Here is a 19,828-nt window from a genome sequence, read left to right on the forward strand (position 1 = left end):
TAAGCGAGGGCTCACACTTGCTTGGTTAGGCAAGGACTCTCATTTGCCTGGGTTAGGCAAGGACTCATTCAAGGATATATTCAGTAAATAACCACTCATCCCAACGAGGAGGTGAGGTGCTCTCAATCCTGGGAATTCTCCTTAGATGGCATCCCAGTCTAAGGGGAGGGCTCCAGTTCACAGCCCCACTGCTCCAAGAAGACCACTCAAAGGGGATTTTCCGGGAGGACCCCGTTTTATAGCCCAGTCAGATCTGGCTGTGGGCATTACAACAGAAGCTTCACTGCTACTCTGGGCACCTCCTTTGTTAATGACCCTGTCTATTGACCAAGGGTCTCACCCCTCCTGCCCCAACAGCTGGTGGAGGTGAAGTTGCCTTGTCCTGCCCCCAAGTAGGGGAGGATGTGACTGTCAGCACCTTGGTGCCACCCTGGGTGTGTATGTGGGGACAGGCACAGTGGGGCACAAAAGGTGCTAAAGAACTATCAGCTCCCCCATTGAAGGCTCCAGATCCCAGGGAGTTGTGCCACTGCCACACCTTTGTCAGCAACACTATGTAGCTGTTGCACTGAAAACCATATTTGCATTTTTAATGTAACTTTGTGTCCATAGTTGCAACAAAATAAATGTTTTCTTTGACCTATTAATTTTTTTTCTGTATGCCACCTGAACTCAGACTCCCTTCAGAGTATTTCTCTGGAGAGTGAGAAAGGAGATCCAACAAAAATTTAGTTATTGTTCTTCTCAAATTCAGTTGGGTGAAGTGAGTAAGTTTGAAGTTGACCAGACCAATAGATGTGTTACTTTAGATCAATATCTGTAATCAAGCAGAGTACTTTCAAGACATTTTTCTTGGGCTTTTAGGAGATTTAATTTAATTAGGTATTTACTGTGGTCTGTTGACAGATTGAGCTGCTTTCTAGAACAGTAGCTAAGAAACAATATACATACGGAGTTTGTTTCTCACGGGTCATTAGTAAATGAGGTAATCACTTATTTCTATAGAATGCCTGCAGTGTAGCAGCTACTTTCATAATATAGAGGTTTGATTTACCTCTGGATGATATTGCCTTATTAAAAATAAAATCTATGGAAGTCTGGACCAGTCAGTGCCCTAGAAACTGCTTACACATAGCTGACCATAATCCTGAATCTCAGTAATACAGATAAGATACTGGGGGCCTTCCACAGCAGTTAGTGGGATTAATATTATTATTACTTGAGAATAAGGCTGAATCAAGTAAGCATTATTTACAACTGCTATATGTAATAACAGCCTTAAATAGTAGGAGAAAAAGTAATGTTTGTGTTCATACACAAAATCTCTTGTATCTATGAGGGTGGTCAGATGAGCATCACTGATACAACATATAAACTCTATCATGACTGCAAAGCAAAAGTTGTGGCTTTTTAGTTACTCCCCATGAAATGTGCACAGTCCCAAGCAGCCCAAGAGGCGGTGAATGTGGACAGTGTTCAGGTTTCCCCGAGGCTGTTCTGAGGAACTGAGTGAAAAGGTGGTTCCAGCTCTGGAAGTTTGCTAAGTCTATTCTTGGCATAAGCCATATGTCGACTTGTGCAGTTAATCAAATGTGTTTAGTTGTGAGGATCATTCTGTATCTGCTTCAAACTCACCTTCATTCACCAAACTAATCAGGAAAAAAAAAAACAAACCAAACCAAAACAACAACAACAAAAACACAGACTTAATATTTTAGCTGTACTTGACCTAAGACCTTCAGGAAAACATAATCTGCAGAGGAGTAGAAAAGTGCCATTTTAGTGCATGATCCTTCCAGCTGCACAGATCTCCCTCGCTCCAAGAAACTTCATTTTAGCATGAGGGCTCTCCCAAAATACCTTGTTCTTGCCAGGATTTGAAAACTTCCCAAAGCACAGCAGCAGTCAGATCCTTGGCTTCATTCTCACTCTTGAGGCCACACTGTTCTCATATGACATAAAGCTGGCACCAGCTGCTTAACTGTTCTTGTTTTGGCTGTTGGGATAAGAAGATATTTTTCCAGATTTCTAGAGAACACTGATATGTTATGGGCCTCTAGAAATTACTATCAGCTTGCACAACTTAAAGTGATCCTTGAACTGTTCTGCCTCCTTGTCTCTTGGTGTGCACCAGAAACAGAGGCAGCAGCCAAAAGCTATTTTCATTCTCTGCCTCCTTCTGTTTCATGGTATTTGCTTATGCAGCAGTATCTCGGCTGAGCTGTTAGTGAACTGGAGCTTTGCTTCTGTTTCCAAGATTGTATGTAAATGTTTAGTGATTAAACTGAAATTAAATGAGAAAAAGCCTGAGGTAGGCTTACTGCCCTCACTTTTGTGTGTTTTTGCTCTGTGCTAGCCAGGATCAGAACACTTCAGTTGTGCTCAGAGCTTTTAGAGAATCCACCCGTCATTTCCCATGTCACATCATGCCACATCCTTAGTTTTTGTTGCTTTGTATCCTTCATGGAGGAGGGACAGACAAAAGCAGAGGAGCACTTGCTTGGTTACAGGTTTATATCACTCGGTGCACTATGGCCTCTCCTGCCACTATAAAAAAGGTGTATGTGTAAACCCTAGTAACGTAGCTGTTCTACCATAGCTTGTTGTGTCTATGTGTTGCACACTTTCTCTCTTCCTCAAAATAATTGCTCAAACTGCAGATTGATTTTAAAATCTGCCAGAGGAGTAGCTCTCCTGATAATAGTGAAGTTCTTGGGTATTTACTGAAAGTAGACATCTTTGCAGAGGAGAGAGGTTCTGTAAATGCCTCCTTCAAACAGATGAGTGCAGGTCATTCAGCTCCACAGCATTCATTGAAGAGATGGCCTTTATAAATACTAGAAGAGACTTCCTTACCATGCTTAGTCAACCACAACAGACAACCTGTAGGAAGTGAGATCTCAGCTTTGGTGCTCGTAATTGTTTGAACATTTAAGAGGGGCTGAAAATTATCAGTCACCACTAGGCCTGATTGAAAGGTGAGTGGTGCTTTAGGCTGGGAATGGCCCTTGCCACTCAGAGCAGCTTGAATTGTCATTTTCCATCTTCTCTTCCACAGACCTGCAGTATGCATGAATAGATTAGAAAGGGGGAGAGGTGTATTCCCTGCCCATGGATTGTTGTACTTATCTTCATCTTCTGTATAACACAGGGAAAAAAAATCAAATTGTATTAAAATACTGAGAAAAATATTACTTGAAGGGTTCAAAGATACTGCATGATGCAACAGGTCGCAAGTGGGCTAGAAAGAAAAGAATCACAGGAGTGCTCCTTATTTGAAACTGGTTTAGAAGCAAAAGCAGCAGGTGTCCTTTGGATGTGTAAATCAGTGACAAAACCAGCCAGTTTGTAGCTGTTTGGCTTTTTTTAATTTAGGGTATGTTAACAAATCATGTAGTTATGAGCGTGCATGTGTAAAATAAGAGCAAAAACGTGTTTGTTAGATTCATGATTATGGATAATGAGTGTATCCATCAAAGTATTTTCTACAACCCTGTATTCATTTCTGCAAACATGTCCATGAAGTCTGTTAATCATTTATGAAGTCTTTCATAAATTGAACATTACTGTGATGTGTCAACCCCTTTTCTCTTCTACTCTCGCTGTCTTTCTATTTAGTTCTTAAGGTACACATGAGAAATTATGCTTTATTTTTCCCTGTTTCTTCCCCCAGTTATCAGTATTCAAAGGAAAAATAGCCATGCAGCTGAACAACTTGTTCATATTATTAAACATCAAATATTTAAAAAAATTACAGTTATTTAAGTTTATATTATTAACTTGAGAATGTCTGTTTGCACCTGACATACCTTGTTACTTAGGTTGTCCATTGCTCTGAAGTGTAATGGTTCTGTTGCCTTGTATCTCACCTGCTCCTGCTTTTTCTGAGGCTCCAGCACTTCTTTACTTCTGTAATTCTTTGGACTATTTAGATATTTGATTTTTCTTTTTTTAAATTGTGAATTTCACAGATGTTTCCCTGAATTTGTCCTGTTTTCCTTCACTCTCTCTTTTTTTTTTTTTCTTCTGATCGTATAATTACATTTGTCTGTTGGCCACTTTCCATCTCAATTTAGGGTTTGGCAGTTTTCATATTGTTCTGCATGTTTCCATCTTTAAACAAGTATGATGCAAGGGCTTAAAAAGTCTTCAATTAAATCCTTTCTTGTTATTCCTCCCCAACTCAGAAATCCACACCTTCCTGTCTTTCAGTGGAACTTTTTTGGCTTTGTTTCTTTACGTCTCTTGACTCATCAGATTTTTAACTTTGTAATCCATTTCCTCTAAGATCTGCCCTTCCTCTCTCCCATTTCCAAGTGTTATTTGTGTCTCATGTGCAGTACTGCAATTATCTTAATTCTACTAATAAAAATAACCTTCAAAATAATTTTTATTACTTTGCTATTGACACTTAAGACTGGTAGAAGTATTGAACAGAGGTGGTTAGATAATTTTTAGTAACACTTTTTAAACTAGTCTTTTCATAACTTGTGCATTCACCAATCCAAACCAGAAATTCTCTTTTGAACGTTTTTTTTTTTTTCTTGATTCCTGTTCTTTGGTCTTCCTTGATTTTTCCTGTGGAATTACTGCTAGTGTGGAAAAGTATTTTCTGAGGAGATGGTGCATACTGCTCTATTTAGGGTGGAGGTTTTGATGACCACAAATAGTTACATAGGCTGTCTCTGAACAGTCTAGTGGGTGGGCAAACCCAGTCATGAGTCTCTGGCTTGGTGAATGTGTGAATTGTGAGATCGGTGAATTTCACAGGTCAGACAAACTTCCCCTGTTACTCTGCTCAGAATTACCATCTGGTACTCAGCGTTGCTAAAGCTAGTGCAGTTATTTATAGCAATTAATTTAGCATGTCATTTCTCAAATGAAGGCCTGAATCAGTAGATACCTCAAGAAATATGGATAAGCAGACAGTGTCTTTAAGTTGTGGTTGCTTCCATGGTACAGTATTAAAACAGTGACTTGCAGAGACTGATAACTGTGCTGTGCTCTGAGTTTTCTTTTATAAATGCTTTCCTGAGCAAAGCTTTGCCTGGCTGCAGTCTTAGCTGTGTTCATTTTTCTTTCTGTTGCTAATGTCGTTTTACAGATCCTTAAGAGTAATTGGCTTTGTAAGCATGGCTGATAATTGCTGCTCAGTGATAAAACACAGACTAAAGGAAACCTATCTCTTTTGAAGTTCTATGTAATATTGTCCTTACATAAGGTGGTCTTAAACTTTGGAGTCAATGAATGCTTAGCATTTTAAGAAATTTTAACACTCTGTTTCCCGGTTGCACATAAATTGAGAATGTTACTTGCTTTTGGACTGAAATCTTACAGGACTAGCTTCTGGGCATAGGTGAACATTTTAGCAATTTTTAAGTCAGACATCGAGGCAGGTGTTTGATTTTATGAAGAACAGCATCCCTAGTGGTTTTCCTGTTTGTTTGTTTGTTTTTAAACAATTCTGTAACTTAAGTGCTTGGGGTATTTAGTTAGAAACAGCCTGGTATTATAAATAGTAGTAAATGTGATTTTGATTTAATAAAGTTTTGGAGTTGTCTTTTTTTCTTTTCAGTGTTGATGCTGTAGTACAAATCCTGTCCACACTGGCTTTCCTCATCTGCAAGCAGAAAAATGCATACACGGTTTATCTCAGTTTTATGCATATCAGCAGGCTGAAATGTTTGGTTTGCATCAGCAGAGCACTTCTGTCCTTAAGGTTTGCATTAGTGCAGCTGTACCCATGTTGAACTTACATATGTCTGTATGAACAAAGGAGGCCTCAGCAGCAAATATGTAGAAGATACATGCTATGAATGTGTAATTTATACAGTCTGCTCAGTTAACTTCATGGTCTAATTACAGTTAAGATGTACAATTCTGGGGCAAGCACCTGTATCCATTTATCAGCAAGTTGCTTTAAATGCTGGGGACTTGAATTGAGGTTTTGTGTACTATATCTTTTTTTTCAACAGACCAGTGGAGTTGTTTGGATTAATTTTGTTTAGGGCGTAGCACTCCTCCACAACTGAGCAGAGAAGTTATGAGTGCAGTTAGACTTTATGTGCTCTTATTGTTGGCACCTACAACTTTTTATTAGTAACTTGCAATTGTTCTACTCTGATATGTAAAACACACAGGGTATGGGGGTTTGTTTTTTGTTTTGCTGGGGTTTTTTTGTTTGTTTTGGTTTGGCTTTTTGTGTGGGTTTTTTTTTCTTTTGTTTGTGTTTGTTTTTTTTTGTTTGTTTGTTGGTTTGTTTTTTTTAATTTCCACATACCTAAAAATTCCGTTACTTTGATGTTAAGTCCTCAAGCAACCTGACCTTCGGTTTGCACATGCCTGAGGGGGAGACAGGAGTACTCTCCAGGGAAGTAGCAGCAGGCTGTAGCTGATCATAGGAAGCATAAGATACTGCTTGGGTGACTGGAGAGGGTTCCAGCTTGAATTCTTAGTGCAGTAGCTTGAAGGGATCTGTGTATGTTGTGCAGAGAACATGCTGACTGCCACTGCTTCAAGCAGAGATGGCGAAGTGCTGACCATGCACTTGGTGAGCACGTAAGTGAAGAAAGCCTAAGCTTTAATGCAAGTTTAATTTTGTTACTTTTTAGACTGAGGAGTTTCAGCTTGCTTAATTAGTTCTTTGTGTAAATCTATTGTGTTTAATATAAAATCCCCCCTTGTTTTAGACGGTAGGAATCAGAGTTGCATTTCATGGTTGCAGAGGGATATCAGATGGACTGAACTTTTGTTAAAATGTCACCAACTCTGTTTTGAAATGGGCTGTTCCAACAAAATTGGTGTAGAAACTTGTGTATTAAAGTTAATACTCTGTACTCTGGGAAATTTCCTCTTTGGATGGTTTCCTCTCTCTTCTCTCATTTTGCACTCTGTGTTTGAGATTCTGTGGGAAAATGAGCTCTGTGACTTCACCTTATGGCATAATTGTTGTGTTAAGCAGACCATTTATTTGTCTGTTGAGACCTATTCCAAGGTAAACACTGTAATCTTTAGCTCAGCTTTACTTTGACTCCTGCAGACCTTTTTTTTCACACTTTAGTCCGGAAAATCATTTGACATCAGTTCTGCAAGTATCTGATGTGTTATGAGGTCTGTGCAGTGTTTGCAGTGTATGTTTACAGAGAACTTCTGCAAACTGTTGTTTGGGTGCTTTGCTGGTGTTTTCTTGTCTGCACATTACTCATTATATGGTAGCCTTACTTAAATGTAGTTTTGAAAGCATGATGTAACATTTGAATTTCTTTGATCTTGAAATATGACAAAGTCATCCTGTGATGTGTTTATGTCAACAGTTTATTCAACTGCAGAGTCTTCATTTCATTTGTTTAAGAATCATAATCTTAGGCTGGAGCATTAGCTTCACCCCAGAGGGAATGATTTCTAGACGTATAGTACAGCTGTACTGAGGGGGTTATATAAATCAAGCTGAAACTCTGAGTTATCACTTCGCAGTATTACATTTGTGTATTTCCACATTGCAAGTAGTTTAAAAAAACTGACAACAACGGAATTTTAAAACAACCTACATACATCTGCTCCCCAGATGAACTTTGCAGCCATCACTGGACAATACACAACTTCTACACTCAAGCCAGAAGCAATTAAGTTTGGATAGACAATGAGAAAATCTCCAAACTATTTAAACCATAAAACTGGAAGAAACAGAATGTTATGTTTTATTGTAGGTTCGGGAACTGCAGACACGTTTGCAAAGCGTGCAGGCAACAGGCCCGTCCAGCCCAAGTCGTCTCACTTCTGCAAATCGGCCCGTTAACCCCAGCACAGGAGAGCTGAGCACGAGCAGCAGCAGCAATGATGTTCCCATAGCCAAGGTGAGCTGTCATGTGTTGCAGTGATGCTTCTCACTCTCTGGGAGAAGCAAGCTTCATGTTGCACAGCTGCTGGGCAAATGCGTGGTTAACTAGGAGATACCTAGAATCCTCAGTGAGTTTTCTGGAGTCCTAAGCAGGCCCATGAACTTGAGCTGCAGCAAGAAATTGAGTGCTAATGATTGTCATTCTCTCAGTTACAACACAGGTGTCAATTTTACAGTAGTGTACTTCAGTTTTGCAAGTGCAGCTAGTGAACAAATGCATTTTGTGTACCCTTTGCAAAGTGTGGGTTCCTGCGTAACCTGTGCAGCATTCTGACTTACAGATTGCTGAAAGAGTGAAGTTGTCAAAGACAAGATCAGAGTCTTCATCATCTGATAGACCTGTCTTAGGATCAGAAATCAGCAGCATAGGGGTAAGGATTAATAATTATGTGCATGCATAATACCTCCTGAAGACAACCTGTGTGCCATTTAAAGCAGCATTGTTTTCTTACTAAATTAATGTATGAGCTAACTGAAAATACTTTGAAATATATTTCTCAAAATAACTTTTAACGGAGCACATTTAACCCAGTATTAAGATCCTGTTTTCTCATAACTGGTGGCTAGAAGTCACACTCTGCGTGACTTTAAGGGGATAATTTTTGGGTCAATTCCTGCAAAATATTATTCTTCAAGAAAAGACCATTCAGTTGCTTTTCATAACTTCCTATCAAGAAAGAACTGGGTTCTGTTTTGTGATGGCAATGTAAATCCATATAGCTGCTGTTACGGTGTGTTAGTATTTGTTTCACTGAAAAACTTAGCTCTGACCTTTTGCTAAGCTTTCAAGAAAGTAACTAACTTACATATTAGGCTTTAAAAATGTATGATGAAATAGTGGACTTCACCCTTTGGTTAGTAGAATTTTAAATCAAAATAGCTTCTTAAAGTGGAAACTTGTAAATGTTCTATTCAATGTAAAATTCATAACAAAAACTGAATAATTAATGTCTTGAAGTGAATGCATGCAAGCAAATGCAGCTCTCAACGCAGACTGCCTGTGGGGGGAATCCAGTGGGTTATCTGTTCACAATGATCTATTAACTGCCCTGGGCAGGTGTCTAGCACTGTGGCTGAACATTTGGCACATTCCCTCCAAGACTGCTCAAACATCCAGGAAATTTTCCAGACTCTTTATTCACATGGATCTGCTATCTCTGAGAGTAAAATCCGAGAGTTTGAAGTGGAGACAGAGAGATTAAATAGGTAAGATTGAAAGTCAGATAAGCTCAAATATCTTGTCTGCTATTAGCATTGTTAAATTTACTACTATTTTATACTTTTTGAACATCTCTTTAGTTCAGTCCCAGCTCAACTGCGGCAGTTCCAGGTAAACATGGAATGTAGTTGATGAAGAGAAGATTGAATCATATGCTAAGGGTCCTTTACATTATTGGGAAAGTTTGGTCATGCATTATTAGATCAGCATGGGACCTTCACCTGTGACTATTTGCACTGTAGAGTGTCCTTCTCTATGGCTGACCAAGTAGTCATTTTTTTCATCTGACACATCACTGCTAGAAATGAGGTTTCCCACAATTTGCTCTCCATCATTCTGTACTTAGTTTGCTTTGTTTTGTCCTGAAGAAACAGAATTATAGCATTAACTGCATCAGTGAATGTATTTATGGTGTGGCATATATACCCGTAAGTAGCCTTCCACTTGGAAAAGAAAGATTGCAGCTTTTTGCTTGTAGTTAAAATATGTGTTGTGTTATCCTTCAATAAGCATTGTCAAAACTAATGTTTCATGTATTCTTTGGCACATAAAATTGAAAGTGTGGATCAGGGATGGGAGAATCATGTCTCAGCATGTTTCCTTCCAAGCTTTCTCCTCACTGTGGCTATCTCAAATTTAGTCTGATCAGTACAATATCTCTTTTATTTGTAGCTCATGTTTTTATAGTGCTGCAAAATGTGATCCTTGTTTGTTTTTTTTTTTTTCTTTCATTTTTTCTGTGCACTGCACAATTATGCTTTGACATGTATCATTGTAGGATGTGTCAGAGAAGATACAGGAGGTGAAGTACATAAGAGTTCTAGCAGCTAAGAAAATCAGGGCTTTATTCTGATCACTGAATAAATGGCATACTAGCCCTTCTTCTGTTTGTTAAGTAGCCAGTGATTTTGAAGTTCTGATGGCACTCATTTCTTCATTGCCTCACTGAAACTTTGTCCCTATTTTGGAAGTTACCTTTCTAATCATAATCAGGATGTTAACTCCAAGTGAAACGATTATTCTAGATGTTCCAAAGGAAAGGAGCCTTTATGCACCTGCATGATTCCTACAGACATCCTCACATCGCACTCACATCGCACTTGAAACATGAAGCTGGTGTGGTAGCAGCAAGTCAACAATAGAGGCAGATACATTAAGCAAACAATAGAGGCAGATACATTAAGCAAAAGGTTAATGTGAAACTGTCCTACACAGTTGTATTGCTACAAAATAAGGGTACAGCTTTCTGCTTGCTGCTGTTCCACAGAATTATGATTACATTTTATGAGAAGGAGAAGGAGAAGAGGCTGTGCTGAGAGAAATAACTGCCCTCTTGGCCCTTGATAGGGGACACAGAACTCAAAGATTTTGCTATCTTCAGTAAAAACCTTGTGTAGACCAAATGGTATTTGTTTTTTAAAATTATGATTGTTCTAGAGTTTTTAGGACAGTATCTGTGAACTAAACTTGAAGGCTGCAAATTACTTCCTTTTTTACAGCCGTATTGAGCACTTGAAATCCCAGAATGACTTGTTGACGATAACACTGGAAGAGTGCAAGAGCAACGCTGAGAGGATGAGCATGCTTGTTGGGAAGTATGAGTCCAATGCCACTGCCCTCAGGCTCGCACTGCAGTACAGGTATGTACCTATGCACAGGGTGTCTCAGCCAGAGGAAGAGAGAGTTGGGGGAGATTTGATAGAAATATTTGAGAGTTAAATTTTTGGTGTGCCATAGTCATACTGTTAGTTTTTGTTTCCTCCCTGAAAAAAATGCCCCTTGGTTAAACTACTTGACACACTACAGAACTGAAGTTATGGTACAAGTTTATTTTGACCCTAGTTCACCAGCCGTAGCGAAAATCTAATAGTAAAATACAGATTTATCTTTTCATTCTAAAATACTGAATTAACATTTGGATTTGGGACTATGCCTAGGCTCGAACTGTCTTTGCTTTTACCAGTCGTAAGATACAGATTCTTTATGTGAGACTGGCACCTTTCATAAGACCACTGGGCTAAGGAGTATTCTACTCCACATAATTCAGAGTGACTTTATATTACATCAGTTGGAATTGTGGATGAGTTGCGTGTTATTTGGTTACAAGTATCTAAATTTGCTTTAAACTAAATGGAAAAAGAAGGTATCATGTAATGTCTTCAACTGCAATTAATTTGGAACAGACATTTCTGGTCTTAGGACAGATGGTGTGCCTTTTAAAGAGCGTATTCTGTTACTATCAGCCTTGAACAAATTACAAGGAAGTGTAAATTGCAAATAGTTATATTAATGTGTATATTTTCAAAACCATTAGAATGCAACAGGAATGACTGACTCACAGCTGTATTTAGAAGCTGTTGTGTTGTGGGGAGGAAAATCTTACAGCGAGGACAGAGAACAAGTATTTATCTTTTATTTTGTTCTTACTGTACTTTGTATAGTATAGTTATATAGTAGAATATAGAATACTGTATTTTGCATAGTAAGAAGGCCTGAAAAAAAGTTTCTCAATGGTATCATGTCAGCCACCATTCATATTGTTGACTGTTTCAAACACGCTTCTGGAGCTCACTGCACATCAGGTCATTCTCTTCTGTTTTAAATTGTCACATTACTTCAGGCCAACCTGGGACCATCATAAGGAAGGAGGTATTATTGAATGCTTCTGATAGAAGCTGTGTGTTTGTGTCATTTAATATCCCTGCTGCTAGACAAGTAGTAGAGATCCATGCACTTCCATCAGCTACCTTTTTTTTTGTTGCTGTTGCGACTTTCTTCCCCTCTAAATTGCAGATACATTTTGTGTGATTTTTGTTTTCTATGGTTTGTTTTCTCTTCCAGTGAACAGTGCATAGAAGCATATGAGCTGCTATTGGCATTGGCAGAAAGTGAGCAAAGTCTCATTCTTGGGCAGTTTAGAGCTGCAGGTGTTGGTTCTGTTGGTAAGATGTCAATGAATCCCTTTATTTAAATATTTTGGTTTGCATGTCATTTAGCATTATTGTTAGTTGTAACAGTGCATCATCTCATGACCCATCCCTTAAGAATGCTCTCTGTTTTTTTCTTGTTTTTAACTAATTAGATCATTTTACATGCTCAAAATTAGGGGAAAAGACAAAGACAGATTGGAATTAAATCATAAAATTCAGCAGGAATTTAAATTAACCTATGTGTACTATCACAAGGGGATGCCTATTCTGGCAATGGCGAGGCTGCTACAGGCGTGCAACTGTACAAAGTGGAATTATTAAACAGTGCTCATGAGCATATGTGGCTTCAGGCCATACAGCTGTGGTAACTGCAAGTACAGATTTTGTTTGAACCAGCAACATTGACCCCCACAGAAGTTGAGTATAGTCTATGAAAAACTGGGATTAAGACAATACACAGGTAGCATTGACTAGTTACCAGGACAAAACAAACAAACAAAACACAAAACAAAAGCCAATCAAACAACAAAAGCTCCAAACAAACTGTTTTTTTCACCCCACATTTTACCTTTGCTCTGAAATGTGAAAACATTTGGTCTTATGTTTTATTATGTTGTCAGAGATACTAGCATATATGTTCTGTGTTTTTTCTTATTTTGTGGATAGTTAATCTTCTAGCTGTGTGGTAGTGTTTTTAACATGCTGCTTGCTAAGTAATAGAATGAGCTACTATCATGGGTACAGTTTAGAAGTGTTTAGATCTTGATGTAGCTGCTGGCTCCACTTTTCTAATAGAGAAGGGTGTTCACACAGTAAATATTAATCTGGGTTTTGTAGTCTCATTCCGTTTACAGATAGGAGAAGGTAGCCATAGTAGTCTTCAAGTAGAAAGAGCGGAAAGCTTCAGAGAGGGAAGAATAGCTCTTCATGCTGTGCTGAGGCTCAGTAGCTGCCTGATACAGTATTGCAGTGCAAGGTTCTCAGGATGTGAATCACTGGGATGTGAACAGAAAGCTTTTAGAGACAAAGTGACCATCTGTCTTTGGAGCCACAGGGCTGACATGGTCAGCCTCTTCTTTCGGATGACTAAATCCACTCAGCCCACCGTTGCTGTGCTGATAACCATCCCCCTTGTTTTGTATCTCTTCAAGTGCTGGAAGCTGTCCTGTCTTGGCCTGTGCAGCGTGTGCGAAACATTAGGGTGGAGGTCTGAGATTTTCATCCACCTTTCTTCCAGACTCCACTCATTCCTTTTCGCAGTGTGCTAGGGAGACTTCCTGCTGGCAGAGATCAGTGGCCAGCAGAAGTGAATTCAGTCTTGGATTTTCTATCCACACAAGTGAGAGAAAGAAATCTTAGAAGGGAGAAATACTTTGGATTTGAGTGGGATTTTATCTCACATGCACTTAGTGAAAGGGAGTGTAGTTTAGTTCTCGTATAGGTATCTGTCTACAGCTCTTAATTATGGTATTATCAGTCACAGCCCTGTGATAGAAATAGCATCAATTTCCCATTATATAACACAGCTTGGAGGAAGTTGTGGTTGGTTTATGTACCTTTACTTCACTGTGAAATTTGATTAAAACACCTAGATAAAATAGCAGATTTTTGGTTTGGAGATCATTCAAGTTTTTTATCAACATCTGTGAGTGGGAAATTAATGGCAGTGGCTTCTGCATCACTTAGAGCTGAGCACATCCAGCTGCTGTTAACAGAATGTTCTCCCGTCCTTTCTTCCACATGAATGTTATTTCTAGTGCACGCACTTAACTTAGCAATAGTGAAGTGTGGGTAATTGGTCTTTGGGTTGAATAAAGCTGAAATGAAAATCTGAGATAGAGCATGCTGGGACTTTTTTAATACTCTGATGTCTTTGCACTGTGTTTGGCAATGTATTAATATATTGTAGCTTTGTTCAGACTTTCATTGTAGCCACTAATGTGTCTTATTTTAATGATTTTACTCCAGCTGGAGTTGGGATTGTAAGAATAGTGACTGTTGTGGTTTCTGTCCTGCCTCTGCTGAAGGGATGGCTTACGAGCTGCATACATGCTACAGAACCACTAGAAATTACAGCAGATTAATAAACACCAGTCCTAGTTTTTTGGTGTATTATGCATGACTGTAAACTCTGAAAGACAGTAAGTAGCTTCTTCCAGCTGGAAAGGTAACCTGTAAGAAGGTGTTCTGGCAGGCCATTAGGTCCTTGTGAGAAGCAGCACTGGAAGCGACTGTACTGTGAAACAGCACTGGACTGATGGGAATAAAGTTCTAATTTAGGCTGAAGCTTTTCCAGTCTATTACTAATTTGAGTATCCTAACCTAATCCTAACGCACAGTGCACAACCTTACAAAACAGACAAGCTACCTAAGATAAAATGTCACTTAAGACATGTACCTGGAGCCTGTGGCTGAGAGGGAGGTGCTTTTAGGCCAGTAGCCCAGTTACCACTGATGCTCACACAGAAATGAAGTTGCTTTTACCTCGTAGATCTTTAATTTATTGTCATTATCTTGATATAAACTGAGACCCCATAAAAGTGTCTCTACTCTTGCCTTAATTTCTATCACCCTCCTCAAAGCTCTGAAACATTGTTTGCTTGAAAACTAGGGGACCAGACAGGTGATGAAAACATCACCCAGATGCTTAAGAGAGCTCATGACTGCAGGAAGACGGCTGAAAATGCAGCAAAAGCCTTGCTGATGAAACTAGATGGGAGCTGTGGGGGAGCCTATGCAGTCACTGGCTGCAGCGTGCAGCCCTGGGAAAGCCTGTCATCCAACAGCCACACGAGGTAAGTGCAACTCCTCTGCTCTCCTAACCCCCAAGTGTTTGATTTCAGACCAAATGTTATGTTGTATTGTATGTGCTGAACTACCTCCCTCACCTCAGGCCACTGACTTCTTTGCTTTGATTTGTAAGTCACCACGCCTCAGTAGTTTAATGGCCTTCAGACTTTGAGTAGCACAGACCAAGAAGGGTTTTGTATAAATTTGTTGCAAATGCGTGACTCTGAACTTTGATCTTCCTCATAAAGGGCAAAACCATTATGTTTGGTTTATTTCAGTGACTTTCTTGCTGTTTGGCTGGAACTGGAATCATGTACTTCTTATTCATACCTACTGTGTGCAGACACCACAGACACACAAAGAACCAGAGACCTGAAGTATGCTTCCATCGGCATTTTGGAGTGCTCAAGAATTGTTTTCTAAATGTTGCAAATCCAGCCATTTTGTTTTAAGCCATTTCCTCTCTCTTCTCATTCCCCTTTGGCCCCCTCCACATTTTTCCTTTTCTTTTTTTTGCACGTGGAGTGGCAAATGAACGTCATGACAGACAGAGTGTATTCTTCCAGGAAAGGCTGGATATTGCAGTTTTTCTGAAGACATATGAAATAATGACACTTAAATGAGCTATTATTGCAGAAGTGTTCCAGTTCAAATACATCTGCTAGCAGCTTTATTTTGAGTCATTGCATGCCTGCAGTATAATTGTACAGTGAATATCTGTGCTTGTGTATGGAAACAAATTTGGCAAGCATCCTGGATAAATATAGATGAACATCTTTCTTTTTAAAAGTTATTTTGGTTTCTTGGATTCACTCTAAAACTTCATTTTAATTTTGTTTTTGAGCCAGTTCCTTATTCCAATGCTGTTATTTTTTGACACTTCAGATATTTATTTTAGTACTGTATTATTTCCTCTTCTTGCTGATGCCTCCTCCAAAGGATCTTATTTCCTGCCATGTGTCTAGCATGGAATAGCTAAACAGTGAACAAAAAGGTAACTTGAGGGAACAGGGTCCAAACGTGAGATAAATTTTAAGGTTTCAATCAAATAAGTTTTATGGTGCGCTTTCAGCCCAGGAAAGCTGTATCTTTATTAAGAAATTAATACGACAGCATCTGCGCTAACAGCACATTGATCACTCATTGTACCAAAAGTATTTACTATCCTTGGAAAGAATTTATACAAAGCTGTTGCAAATACTTGACTCGTCTCAGTCTGCGCGCACTTATGCCATATCCACACCTGCGTGCGAACGTGTGTTGTAAGTGGCCACATGTGGCAACACCTCTAACTAGGGTGAGCTTGCTTTCCATTCTGCTATTTGAAAGGGTCATTTTCAGTTGTTCATAACTACCTCAATGTTTTTCCTCCTTATGAGGTATGTGGTGTGTACTTCAAGGCACACTTTTTCTTTTCTTGTAAACAATTTAGATAGTTTCTGGTATTGACAGGAGGAAATTGGAGCAGAGGAGTGTGTTCCTGTTTTAGTGTCTGTTCTTTTAGGCTTTCACTGAAAGTGCTTGGTAGGAATATAGTCTCTACTGGCGTTGCTTTGTTGAATGTCATTTTTGATTTTTTGAGCAGGAAAATAAGGGAGGGACATGTGTAAGTGTGGGGAAGAAAATCATCCCTCATGCTCACTGTTTACCGTGAACCTTTGGTGGTCAGCTGGCAGTGTATGCAAGTAATGATAAAGTTTCATCAGAGTGTGATTAAAATGGCATAGGACTTCAAACTTCATTAGTATAAACTGTGTCTTGAAATGTAAAAATGCAAATATAAATGCTTCTGTGTGTGAGACAGATGTTTTAGTTTGAGTTGTTATCATTGTAGGATAATTTTTTCTGGCATGAAGCAAGATATTTTACTCAATGAGGTAACTCTTGTTATCTGCTTTGATATATGTGGAACATGAGAGAGAAAAGCTTCTCTCACTCACGCAAAGGTCACACAGCAAGTCAGGAACTTGTTATATGGGCATCCTGATCTGGTCATATATTACTGTCCCTCTCCCCTCCCTCCATGCCCAATGTAATTTGTCTGTACATACATATGAGTGAAAATATTTCTGAAATTTTAGCTTCTCCATGAAAAACAAATACTCTCTTCTTTCCTTCTGTGGCTGTCAGCTGATAGGTGATAGAGCTGTTTTCAGATTTCTCCATCCTGTGGACCCTGTCTCAAAACAGAGGCATCCCCTCTCCAACTTAAAGACACATGAAACTCTGCCAACCTATAGAGGGAAAATCTGTGTTGGTTTGAAAGGCTCACACTGGTCTATATTCATATCAGAAAATGCTCTGTCTCAGGTTAAAAAATTGAAGACTTTGTCTTTAGCACTCCTCTCCCTATAATTCTGGATGCTTTTTGTTTCTCTCTAGGGCACTACTCCTCCATTTTGGAGTTGTCCTGCCCATGTTGCCAGCTTTCTCAACCCATCCATGCATGACCCCTTGTCACTTGGCTTCCTGCCACTCTAGATGGATGTCCCATTGCCACAGACCTCTAGCCCTCTGTGATTCTTTGATGCTGATGGTTTCCATTTCCTTTCATTTTCCATTACAATAGCAATCCAAGCAGAGATAGGAAAGTGAGCTGCATATTTATATCTGTTCCTGCAGGCCTAGTGTTTTGTTTAGGGTTTTGGTTTTTTTTTTTTTTTTTTTTGTCTTAAAGAACAAGCCCACATCACTAGTAAGTGCTATGTGAACCACCATTTGGGGATCACTGCACTGAAATGAAAACGTTTTTACATTATGTGGTTCAAACATATTCCAAATCTGAAAGACTGATCTTTTGCCATAGCTTTTTTAGCGTTGCAGGCTTTTAGTTACAGATATGTATTGCTACCTGTTCCCTTTGAAAGCAGCTGAGTGAAGAGGTAGTAGGATGATGAAACTCTACTTCGCTGAGACTTGTGACAAATGAGTAATTCTTCCTGCTGTGCAAAATCTTGCAGAAGAGGGACTTATAATGGAATTGTTGACCCATCTTTAGCTTTGGCATTTCAAATGAGATTCTGAATGTCAAATTGCTGAACACATTACTGAGAATAAATGCTTGGTGAGCCACTAGTGACATGTGGTTAAAGACTGTAAAAGGGAGCAACTGAAATAAAAAGAGATGAAATGCAATGAAAGAGCATCACAGAGATTGTTACTGGTAAAGTGAATAAACATAATAGCAAGCATCTCAACTCATATGGCTGGCAGCAGCACAATAATGTTGCCAATTCATTTTTTGAAAACAGAAATAGGTCTGCAGTGTAGTTGGGAACCATAATTATTTTAATGGACAGAAGCTAACTATAGAATGTAAATTGCCAACAAGTTTGACAGATTGCACCTTAAGAAGAAGGAAACCAGAGAAAGACTCCAGTTGTAACACTGACTGAAAAGAGTGGATTTTATTCCCTGCAGTGCAGTTAAGCCCAACCTTACATCTGTATTAATGGAGGGAAAGATTGGGTCTCTTACATGCAAAAGGAATTCCTTTCAGTATTATGCAGTATGACAAAATATTTGAACTCAGCCAAATGTAGGACTGTATCTCTCATCAGAATCACGTCAGATTTCAGATGACAGACAAGATTAGCTGTCAGACAATATTATCTTGGCTGAAGTGTGCAAATGAGCTATTTAGAAATATCTCAAAAGATATCGTAATGTTATCTATGTAACACTTCATTGCTGGACCAAACTAGTCTCAGAAGGAAGCAGGGTAGTTTCACCAAAGGTTCCGATTTTAGCCAAATATACTGTTGTTTTTTTTTTTTGGCTGGTTGGAGTACTTTTGTTTCTCAGGAAGTTACTGTCTTTTGGCATTGTGCTGCTTCAGATCCCAAGCCACAGTGTTTACCTAGAAGATAGTTGGCCCACCTATACTGTATATCAAATGCATTCTTTAAAATGTAAGGTTGCATGCAGACATTCAGACAAGTTTTGTGGATTTGGTTCTGACAGTGTTATTTCAATTCTATCAACTTTGTATTATCTACACTATTGCTGAATTGCAGATTTATTTATTGACTTGCTTTTTAACAGATGAACTGAAGCTTATACACGGTTTTTATGGGCAAAATTTTGTAGCCTACAGAAGTTACACAGAGACACTGTTGGAAACCTCATTTATATTCATCCACTGCGTTTTATACACACGGACATGCATGTGGACACACATGTGTGAGAGCAAATAAAACTGCACACTATACTATACCAACCTGCATATTTTCCATAGGCTGTATATGCAAATTAATTTTACATCATCCAGGCATTACATCATTGTAAGACTAGAGAGATGAAGCTAGTGGGATGAGCATTTCTCTTTGCTTGTTCTGCATAAAACAGCAGTGAGAATGAGCAGATTGATGTTATATTGCCTCCAGGTGTGAAGAAATTGTGATCCTTTCCTTACCTACATACTTGAGAAACTGCGCATCTTTTGCAGCAGCTCCATGGGTTTTTTGGATGGATGTATTATGCTACATGTGCATTCTACCAGTCCGTTTTCCTTTGCCCTGATTACTATTAGAAGGGAGAGTGATGCCTGAAATTCAGGATCATATGCTCATCAACTTTGGGCCCTTAAATAGGGCAGCAGTGGACTAGCACTGTGGCTGTTAAGAACTGTATGGTGGGGCTTTGGGAGGAACAGACCCTTGCAGGGCTGTGCTGTGGGAGTTCAGAAACTCTGCAGCATTGTTTCCATCCCGCATCATTGCAGCCTCAATCTTGCAACAGTCCAAAATGGGCTTCGTACCCTGGCTTTCTGCAAGCCATACTGCTTCCAGTCTTCTGGCTGGGGGCTTGCTCCTAAATGTAGGGAGAGAGGGAAGGTTCTTACCTCTTTCTGTGCTGGCTTCCCCTCCAAGCTCCCCTGACCTTCTTAAAACAAAAAGAAAGGGATGGGGGCAGGGGAGGAGGGAAGGGAAAGAAAAAAAAAGAAAAGAAGAGGAGCAGCTTACTCGCAATTCACCAGAGGAGCCAACTCAG

General features: G+C 39.3%; 1 protein-coding gene across 7 annotated transcripts in view; it reads left to right on the forward strand.

The window, feature by feature from the left end:
• Positions 1-19,828, forward strand: part of MCC (MCC regulator of WNT signaling pathway) — a 205,466-nt gene that overhangs the window by 159,628 nt on the left and 26,010 nt on the right. For all 7 annotated transcript variants that reach the window (XM_065045399.1, XM_065045400.1, XM_065045402.1 and 4 more), the window contains 6 exons: positions 7,707-7,853; positions 8,179-8,268; positions 8,955-9,103; positions 10,616-10,756; positions 11,958-12,058; positions 14,658-14,841. In XM_065045399.1, coding sequence (XP_064901471.1) covers positions 7,707-7,853; positions 8,179-8,268; positions 8,955-9,103; positions 10,616-10,756; positions 11,958-12,058; positions 14,658-14,841 — 812 coding nt within the window. The remainder of the gene's footprint in view (positions 1-7,706; positions 7,854-8,178; positions 8,269-8,954; positions 9,104-10,615; positions 10,757-11,957; positions 12,059-14,657; positions 14,842-19,828) is intronic.

The sequence above is a fragment of the Columba livia genome, chromosome Z (assembly GCF_036013475.1).
Source record: "Columba livia isolate bColLiv1 breed racing homer chromosome Z, bColLiv1.pat.W.v2, whole genome shotgun sequence".
NCBI classification, from domain to species: Eukaryota; Metazoa; Chordata; class Aves; order Columbiformes; family Columbidae; genus Columba; species Columba livia.